The sequence below is a fragment of the Lygodium microphyllum genome, chromosome 24, assembly GCF_053477565.2.
Source record: "Lygodium microphyllum isolate KBCC chromosome 24, Lygodium_microphyllum_v1.1.10, whole genome shotgun sequence".
Lineage (NCBI taxonomy): Eukaryota > Viridiplantae > Streptophyta > Polypodiopsida > Schizaeales > Lygodiaceae > Lygodium > Lygodium microphyllum.
Window position 1 is genome coordinate 71,311,796 of NC_141158.1, and position 10,695 is coordinate 71,322,490.

General features: G+C 41.0%; 1 protein-coding gene across 1 annotated transcript in view; it reads right to left on the reverse strand.

Moving 5' to 3' along the window:
• The window catches only part of LOC148015229 (homeobox-DDT domain protein RLT2-like), a 66,987-nt gene extending 56,758 nt beyond the window's left edge, over positions 1-10,229 (reverse strand). The window contains exons 1-3 of the mRNA XM_087665187.1: positions 9,751-10,229; positions 7,969-8,446; positions 7,337-7,506 (exon numbers count right to left, since the gene is read on the reverse strand). Of these exons, the coding sequence (XP_087521313.1) occupies positions 7,337-7,506; positions 7,969-8,266 (468 nt within the window). The 5' untranslated portion in view covers positions 8,267-8,446; positions 9,751-10,229. The remainder of the gene's footprint in view (positions 1-7,336; positions 7,507-7,968; positions 8,447-9,750) is intronic.
• Positions 10,230-10,695: the final 466 nt, after the last annotated feature.

Sequence of the window (10,695 nt, forward strand, 5' to 3'; positions counted from 1 at the left end):
GGTCGCTCACCCACCATAGCATGAAAAATTGTACTACCACCAAAGTAAGCTAGCTGCCCCAAATTCTCATGCAAACCTTGCTGTCCAAAAACCATAGGATTAGCATTTACATCATGAACTTGCATTTGCATTTCTTGCCCATCTGGCACCAACTGCTTTTGACCATGAGCATCTTCTCTTAGGAGCATCTTGAGAAGGCTTTGGCTTGTTCTTTGGTGCATCTAACTGTCCCGAAGTTCTAGAAGAGGATTTTCTCTTCTTGCCCTTGTTGTCCTTCGTAGGAGTGTTCAAAAACCGAGTAAACTGAGGATCTTTTGCCAATTCAGCAAAGATATTGGCTGCTGCCCTCATTCGATTCTTGAATGCATCATCGAATTCCATTTCCCCTTGTTGATCATCATCCTCTTTCTGCATCGAGGGTCCAACATCTTGGCCTTCAACCACATTTTCAGCATGTTGTCCATGATTCGTGCCTTGTCAGATCAGGCATTGCATTTCCTTCTTTCACATGTGAATGTGCATCATGAGAGGCATCATTACTGCTTGATTGCATCCCACTATACGAAGACATCTTGCTGTAATTTCTCAGCTGAGCACAAAGATCAACACTAGCGCAAAGCTTTGGCTTGCAATCAGGTGCCTCGAGCCCACCAAATCAAGAGATTTGATGTATCCCGGCAATGGAACCATGAAACCAGCCTTCCTTCTTGGAATGGGTGGTGATAAGTTGATTTAAGAGTTAATTACAGCAATAAATAAATGCACATAAAATGAAATATACACTTTATCATAACATTCTTGGACAGTAGACACCCTGTTGGCCCCAAAACTGGCGCCCCTTGCAGTATTTCTTTAGCTTTCATTCAATTGGAAGGAGTACAACTTGAGATTCTTCAATCTCCTCCTGCTAACCAATTGCTCTTGCTGTCATAAATGACCAGCAAGCCTTTTGGGTCATTTGCCCCTTGATTCACCCAGGACTTCTTCTTCTCCAATTTGACCCTTGGCTGGTCAAATGCTGCCCCAAATCAATTCGGGATGGGCTGGCTCCACTGATTTCAATCCCTTGAGCCTTCAATCTCTGGCACGGATCCCAAGGTGGCCGCTAAACCCTAATTTCTGCTGTAAATTAGGGTTTACTGCAGAAATTACAGATCAGCCCACCAAAAATGGCTAAGATCTCCTCCGAATGGCTGAGAATTACTGAGAATGGTTGAGCATAGGCTGAAAGAGATGAGAGAATGCTGTAGAGAGAGAAAATTCTGAGATTTGTCGCAAAGAACTGATCAAAATCAGCAGCTGCCCTGCTGTACCAGCCCCAAACGAATGCTTTTCAGGAGAAAGTGCATCAGCAACAATTGCCAGCTTCCGAAGTCAAGAATATGCAATCTCCATCACCAAAATGGTCTCCAATGGCAGGGAAATGGCCCCAAAAACTGGCAGCAACAATCAAACACCTCTTTCCAACAGCTCCAAAATGAAAAAACGAGATTTTCCTCTCCCTTCAGCCCTATTTAGCCTTTTCTCCACTTTCATGGGAACGTTTTGCCAAGTGGCAGCTTTCTTAATCCATTTTCAGCAATTTCCAGCCATTTAATTAATTTTCAAAATTAATTAATTCTGAAAATTAATTCAGCCCTTAATCCATACCCAAAAAAATTGACCTTGCCCATCCAAAAATTAATTGGCTAGGCCATTTGCAACCCAAAGTGGGCCCATGCATTAATTGACCCTTGGACAAGCATTAATCCATTGATTAATGCCTAGTCCCTAGAGTCACCACTGACACTTAATGGCCAATTAATGGTCCTAGAGGCAGACTGACACCAAAATTCACCTAGAATCTAACAAGTGTAACTTGTTACAACTTTTGCCTTTGACACCCATCTTTTTCACAAGGTCCTTGGGCCTCCAATTGTAAAAAAAGTAGCTTGCACCTCACATGTGCAACACGTTCATCTTTTAATTGCACATTTGATTAATCCTTTAATCAAATGTCAATTAAACATAAGCAAAGCATCAAATTTTCACGTCCTCGTGACAGCTTGAGAGTGGACGTAGGGTGGAGATAAGGCAAAGGAGAGCTTGAGGGAGTAGGGGTAAAAAGCTTGAGGAGAGAGTTTGAGAATAGAGAACTTGAAAGTTGAGCTTGAAATTTGATTTTGAAATGAGAGAGAGAGAGAGAGTATATTGCTGAAGGGGGGGGGGAAGGGAGGGAGAGAGAGAGAGAGAGAGAGAGAGAGATTGGGGGTATATACACGTGTTGTGGGAAAGGAAGGCTAAACAACACCTAGAACTTACCCCAAATGGTCAAAAACAGGCACTTTAAAACAGTTGGACAATCTCCATCACACATAATCAAACGTGTCATACTGGACGGGATGGATTGGACGAGTCGATCTATCTGTCACACATGGACAACTAGGATCCTAACTGCCATGTTATCATTCCATCACACGTGATCAGACGTGTCATACTGGACGGGATGGATCGGACGAGTCGATCTATCCGTCACACATGGACAACTAGGATCCTAATTGCCATGTTATCATTCCATTTGCCAACTGCTTCATTTTGAGTTTTACAGCTCTTTTCAGCATCAGCCTAATCTATGTTTGCATCTATAGCAGGTCATTTTTGAGTTTCACATCACGTTTTAGTATAATCAGCTAGTGTTGTTGCACATAGATATCTTTGAAATCATGTAATGAACTCGTGTTATTTACACAAAATTATTCCTATGAAACTTTTTGTCTATAATTGCTTTCTTCCTATGAAACTAGTATTATTTGTAATCAATGTACTAACTATTTCATAAATATTATTATTATGATAACTAATCAAGTGGAAGAGTAGGCCAAAGGAAAAACAAAATTAAATCCCCACAATTTAGGGACATCAATGATCATACCTTGAACCTTCCCATCTACATTGAGGTCTTTCCACATGTATGGCAAGGCCTACTTAAAGACTTAGAGGTCCAAGTTCTAAAGTTCATTGCCAATGGCATCCACTAATAAAAAGAAATGGTATGTTGTCTCTATCCAAATAGAGTGATAGAAGCATGAGAATCTCCTCTAATAGATTGCGCAAACACAAGAGGAGAGATTGCAAAAGAACTCAGAATAGAGATGCTCAAGAAATGGAACCCATACACCAAGACAAGACAATACAAAACAACAATGAGTCATTGGTTGGCTATGTGGGCACTGGCACCAGCTCCCTCTCTTCAACAAGAGCTGCAATAATGATGTATGCTGAAGATGATCTGGAGAAGGGAGCAACGAGCCTATAAATAGGCCAGAACTGTGATCATGTAAGCCAGCATAAAAATGCCAATCAGCCAAAGATCAGGCACCCAAAAATAGGCAAACCACATCACTCTCTATTAAAATAGTACCTAGCCCACATGGACATGCACAAACTCGCACATGAGTTGATAAACCCGCTAACACCCTCTTTCACATCATGGGTGATCCGGTACAATACAACATACAATGATAATGGCCCCTATCATGAGGACATGTATTTTTGAAACCTCACTTAACATGTAGATTAATTTTTAATCACATGATTAAGTAAATGTTGCACATGTGAGGTGCAACTGGGGTTAGAGTAAATTTATGAGCTCAGGACCCGAGAAAATCACGAGATGTCAAAGGCAAAAGTTGTTATAAGTTATGTTGCACGGATACTTTGGTATCTAGTCTCAATTATTGGCCTAGGTCATTCATTTGGCCATAAGTGTCAGTTGGTAACACTAGAGATGTGGCGTTTAATGGCACCTAACGCCGATCTAATGGTCAAAGATGACACAGAGAGACTCCGGAGTGAAAGATGCCTAGCCAATTTAATTATTGGCTAGTTTGATTATTTTTTTGGGCACCGAAATAATTAATAGATTAATTTTCAGTAATTAAAGGCTGAAAATTAATATTTAATGTTGAATAATGTTGGAAAAACCATTTGGAAAGGCTACCACTTGGCAAACTTGCCCGTACATGCTGGTAAAGGCTAAAGAAGAGGAAAAACGAGATCATTCTTGATGTAGCAAATGTGGGAGAGCTGTGAGCAACCATGGCCAGCCTATTTTCAGCCATTACAGCCAGCCATGACTGAGTTTTGAGGAGGCAATTACACATTCAGACCCTCCACAGCTGGGCGATCACATTCAGGTACAAGGTACAGCTGATTTGGATGTCCCATCTGTAGGCGACAACATTTAATGCTGCTGTGTTAGGGCAACAACTTGATTTGACTGATTTTAAGTCATTCTTTGCGACATCAAAACCCTGAATTTTCTCTCTCTACAGCTTTCTCTCTCATCTCCTAGCCATTTCACAGCCTTGCTCTGAAGATCTCAGCATTTGGACCCTTGGAGATTGAGAAATTGCAAATTTCTCTACTGTAAACCCTATTTTACAGCAGAAATTAGGATTTACAACCTCGGAACGTGTGCCAAAAATTGGAAGCTCCAAGACTTGGATTTTTCACGGCTATTTCAGCTAAATTCAGGTGGAGGACTAGCCAACCATTGAATTTGGGGCATTTCCACCGTCTATGAAGCGGATGAAGGCCAATTAAGTGCCCGAATCAAGGGGCAAATCAGATCGAAGACTTGCTGGTCACTTTGGAGAGCAAGGGGAGTTTGGATTGCGAAGGGAATCGAAAGAATCCCATTGTAAATCAACTTTTTCTTCAATAAAGCTAAAGAAATACCGAAAGGGGTGCCAATTTTGGGGCCAATCGAGTGTGCATTGTCCAAGATTAGTAGGTAAATTTGTATTTTCAAGTTTGCATTTATTGTTTGCTGCTGTAATTAAGTTGTAATCAGGGATTTACCACCCATCCACGAAAGGAAGGCTGGTTTCATGGTTCCATTGCCAGGATACCATCAAATCCTTTGTATTGGTGGGCCCATGGTACTTGATTGCAACTTGGGACTATTGCATTATTGCTGAAATTGTTCTCAACAATGAATTACAGCAAGCATGTCTTCACATGGTGATACGGGATCAAGTGGAGAGGATGCATCACTCCTTGGTCAATCACGTGGTGAAGGGGGAAATGCAATGACTGATGTTGGGCATGGTTCTCAGCATGGACAGCATGCTGAAAATGTGGGAAATGACCCAAATGTTGGCACTTCAATGAATAAAGAGGCTAATGACCAGCAAGAAGGACTGAAAGGGACGTCAATTTTGGGGCCAATTGGGTGTGCATTGTCCAAGATCAGTAGGTAAATTTGTATATTCAGATTTGTGTTTTTTGTTTTCTGCTGTAATTAAGTTGTAATTAGGGATTTACCACCCATCCACGGAAGGAAGGCTGGTTTCAGCTCCTCATAGTACATACCAAGGCTACCTTGTTGTTTAATTGATGGTAAGCTTAAAGGTTTTACTTATCTCACTTTGAGTGCCATAATGAAAACATGGTTTGTGCAAGAGCACCTGTGGTATGCTATCTCAGGAGCTATTGTATGTACCAGGATTCCAAATCCTATTCCATTAGATTGGGACTGTGACAACTACAAAGAAGCAGAGTACATATGCTATATGAGGCTGCATTGACCATGCACATTGTGACCCTCTATGGTCAGCTCTAGACTATGCAGTTCGAGCATAAGGATACAATCCATTCTTTTCTGCTTTGGATTACACAAGTATATGATCAGCTTTGGCACATCCAACCTACTCTTCCTGAGGCTCATCTTGTGGGAATTGTGGTTTATAAGCTCCCTTCGGAGTTTGATGGAGTAGCCAAGACTTTACGAGCCCAAACATCGTTGACCCCCATCACCTTTACTCATATGTCCTCTATGCTTAAGCATGAGGCGTCTTCACAACTATAGGGGGAAGCCCCCATCTCACTAAGGGGGCCAACATGAGGCTTTTGTAGCTTCAGAGAGGGGTGACATGAAAAAAAAGACAAAGGCCTAATGCTATCACTGTGGTAAGAGGGATCATCTATGCAATGATCACAAGGAATTACCGGCATTGCAAAAGGAGGAGTAAAGAAAGCAACAGCTAGATGTGAAATCCTCTGAGCCATCATCATCCTCATCCTCATTTGACTCCAACTTTGATTTCGACCCTCTAGCAAAGGCGAAGACCAAGGTGTGGAAGGGCTCATCTTCTACGATCAAGGGGAAGGCCATAGCGGCCCCTATTGCTGCCTCACAATTATGGTGATGTGGTCATCCCTCACGACTCTCTCGTGCTAGAGAGGGAGTGTGAGGGGGTGGTAGAGATGCAGTAGGTGAGCCTCATTCATATTTTTCATATAAGTGCAAAGGACCAAGAGAGGTTCTTCCCTTCTGCATCAACCAAGTCTGGCAAGTTTTGAAATCTTGGAATTGGGATTGACATCCAAGTTCATGATGAGCTGTTTTGCTTGACAGATTGTGGGATTTGCTCCTCATCCAAGCTCATGGGAGGGGACGCTTTGGTGGTTTGGCCAAAGGCAAGGAATCTATGGTCATATACGCTACTACAGAGGCATTGTTGACATGCATGAGAGGCTGCTATGACTACTTTCTATTTTTAAATCCACTAACAGTCTCATCAAGAATCCGGTTTGCACATACTTGTCCACGAAGTAGTGGGCCTCAACATATGTAAGTCCCCCCAAACCTTAGGTAAGTATTAACCATTTGTGTCAAAGGGTATTGTAAGAACTTCAATATTGAAGTCAAGTCATCCCATAGCTATGAATGTACTTGCCATTTGTAAAGATAGCTGGGTGGTGGCTCAATTTAAGGCCTAAAGGTTCTTAGCATGGTTGAACTTGGGTTAGATATAGATGGCCCCCCTTGCCCATCCAGCAATAGCCTAGCTCCTTAACAATGTCATTTAAAGGCTTGCTATACCCCAAAAAGTCTTAAGCTCTGCACAAGCTTTCCAAAATACAGAATGTTATCTTTTCAGAGCTCTCACCTTCAATAGAAGGTGACAGTTTCAGTTTTTCGTTGGGGAATTGATGAATTCAAAATTCCTAATGCTTATTAATTACATCAATGAATCTTTCATGTGAAGCTGCATACACTTTGGCATCACTAGACTACAACATAAATATAATATTCACAACATAATACAAGGGTTCCTGAATATGACTGATATTTTGCTTGATTGATCCATTTAATATAAACTACGGGCAAGAATCTTACAAGCAATATAGGCACGATCTGTTTCAAATATTATAAGATAAAACTGGACATGATGGCTGTGAGAACAATTACAAAGTAGTACAGATCTCAAAGTAATACATACAATACAAAGTAGAACGGAAAAATGATGCAGGGTATGGCCAAAATGGAACATTTAAACGATTTCCTTGCCTTATGAGCTAGAATGTGAGTTTGCTCAAATCTTCGATCATCATCACAAGCAGCTGATTGTACTGCTCCATAACTTTTTTCAAGTCCTTGTATGGTTGATTGTGTTGCTCCGTAACTTTTTTCCTGAACATGTGAAGTCATTTGTGGCACTCCATAACTGGCCAGAGGAGCTGCCAACAATGCAAATTACCAGAAAAAGAACATCCATCATAAACTTTGTTATGGTTTAAATTTACCCAAGTAAGCATGTCAAACATACTCATATATTAACCAGAGATGGCCCCTCCTTTGAAACAATCAATGCTTGCATTTGGTGGCAAGAGGCATTAGAAACAAAACAGTCAAGTTTTATGTGATGTCTAGTATAAAGCAAAACAGTTAAAGTCCTTTGTGATATCTACTGTAAAACAGGTTGGGAAAAAAATGGCATTAAAAACAAAACAGTTGACTTTTATGTGACATCCAGTGCACATCTCAATAGGCTACTTGGGGATAAAATACAAGATATGCACTACAAAATTAGCATGGCAAAGAAAATGCTCATAATTGGAATCTCTAAACTCACAACTTTCTCCATTAACTTTCAAATTATGACCACAAAAATACCTGCAATCAGCTGAACTCTGACTCACCTGTAAAACTACTAAAAGCATCTCGCGGAAGTACATCAAACTCAATGCCAAGCATAGGGCAGTCTTCTCTCAGGGGTTCGCCAAGCTGAGCTTCCACTGCAGCTATTGCTCGCAACTCAGCTGCTCTGGTAGAATCCATGTTGCTGAAAAATGCATGTGAGGGTTTTTTCCTGGATGCATTGTCTTTCTCTTTACCACTGCGTTTACCACTTTGCTTTCTAGCAACAGCTGCATTATTAGAAAACTCAATTAAGTTATTTTTTGATGCATTCTCATGCTTATATATAGGAGGCTCCATTAGCCTCCAACCCGGAACCACAGCTCTATAGCACTTTCTGCATCCGTTTGCTTAATATCGCTGCCTGTAAATCTCTCTCATAAAATTTACGCCTCTTACTGCAGATCTCAACTGCCCTTCGTCAAACAACGTACACTCAACATGACTAAGCATCAACTGCTTCATAAGTGTGGAACATCACTGTAATCAAAAAAACATATGTTTGTACGGTACCTGACCTACTCAATAAAAAACATTACTACACTTTGTAACAAAAAAACAGAAGAATGATTCACACTTCTTGCAATGTCCATATATATGTCAAAGGTCTAACATATAGCTGATGCATGAACCTTTGACCAGTCAACATGCTTTTTTTTCAAAAATCATATACTTTGTGCAGGTTTATGTCACTTCCACCGATTGTTGGACATTAAAAGGTTCACTTGGGATTGTGGCTTCTATTTTCAAACAAAGTTATACTGCATTAAGTGTCAAATTAATGTTTCTCTTGCCAATAAACCGTTTTGTGTCTCAGCAGCAAAAACCTGTTGCTCAAGGATATAAACAAACAGAGTTTGCCTTAAAATTATTTTCCATATCAATAGCTCAGAATTAGATTCGTAGATAAACCCAGTTATCTCATGAGGAGGAAACCTCCCACTGGCAATAAAAGCTGTGGGTAAGATGCTTGTTAAACAAAATGCTTTGTGTGACTGCAGAATCTTCATTGCACTCTTAAGATGCTTGGCCTGCTTTTCCCCTGAATCATGTCTGAGCACTAAGGCCATTATTGCATCCATAGTCTGTATCATCACTCCTTGATTGCCAGCATTCACTTTTGTAAATCCAACTGATTTCCAGATAAGGACGGTAACTTCTATCTGCTTGTGCTAGGGATTAATCGAACAGGTAAACATGAACTGTGACCTGTCTTCTGTACTTATCAAGTTGAAATCAAATCAACACTAAGATGGCTGCATGTGCAATAGCCCAAGACAGCAATGCTGCTGGTATTTTGGTAACACATTACTTCATGGCAACATGACTTACTAACTTACGAAGTGTTACCACTTGATTCTTGTGAGTCATCAGTACACGCACTTAGTGAAGCATAAGCCCTGCAACCTTGCTGTTCTCCTGAAGCATGAAACCTCCCTGCTGCAGCTCTTTAGCCTTGCTGTTACCCTCAACTATGCTGATTGTTGCACAATTTCTACTATACTTAACCCTTGCTGTTACCCTTCACTATCCTGATCATTGCACAATTTCTAGTATACACTGTGATTCAGCAATCTTCCTCTCGTACAACGTAAGCATGCTTCAGCCACCCTCCCTCTTTAAGCAAGCATGCCAGATATGCTGCATGTGTGGATGATGAAATTACACTAAAAAGAACTGATAATTTAGGTGCCGCAGAAGGTAATTTGTTCACAGATTTGAAGGCAAATGCAACCCAAACAAATGGCCCAAACTAAGAATGGGAGCGCAAATTTTCCACTTACCAGGAAATTGGCACAAGATCCAGCTCAAGAATTGAGCTCATTTCTGCAGCAGATTGGGGGGTCCGATTTCCAGAATCAAAACAGGGTACCCAAAAAAGCCATCAATCTGCAGGGGGAAAAGAACAGAGGAGGGAAAAGAAGAAGACCCAAATCTTTGCTTCAATGCATTCTTCGATCAAGATCCATTCCTGCAGCCCCACTTTCTTTTTTTCCACAAAAACCTAAAATATCCACACCCCACCTTCCTTTTGTGCGAGCAACCCCAAAAACAAAAGCGATGGAAACTGCAGAATGGTAGAATAATGATGATGATGATGATGATAATACTCCTAATAATAATAATAATAGTAGTAGTAATAAGAATAGCAGCAATGCCAATTGGGTAGTACAAAAGGCAACACATAATTCGTAGGTGAGAAAGAAAAATCATAAAAAAAATTGGGTTGCGAGGGATTAAAATTTTTCCTTCGGGGGGGAAAAAACCCATCGCAGAGAGAATGATGGGTTATATAAAAAATTTATGGTATTGATTAAACGGGGCGCCTTTTAATGCGACAACCAGCAGATGTCGCTTTTTTTTTTCTTTGTTGTGCCCACGGATTTAATCTCTTTTGGGCCGTAAAAATCATGCAAAAGAGAGAGGGATTCGACTTTATTTTTTTGGGTTTTGTTGGCAAGAGAGTACGAGAGAGAGAGAGAGAGAGAGAGAGGAGGACGGAGCGAGGAAGAGGCGGATAAAATTTTCTTTTTGTGGGTTATGGGGATTCATTGGAAGAATCGATTCTTTGCCGCTGGATGGGCTGGAAACTTGCAAGGCCTTTGATGATGCTTATGGTTAATCGAAGTTTAAGCTCTTTTCTGTCGATATCGGCCCCCGTCCCCCCGCCTCTCTCTCTCCTTGCTCTTTCCCCCCTCCGCGTCTCTCTCCCTCTCTCTCTCTCTCTA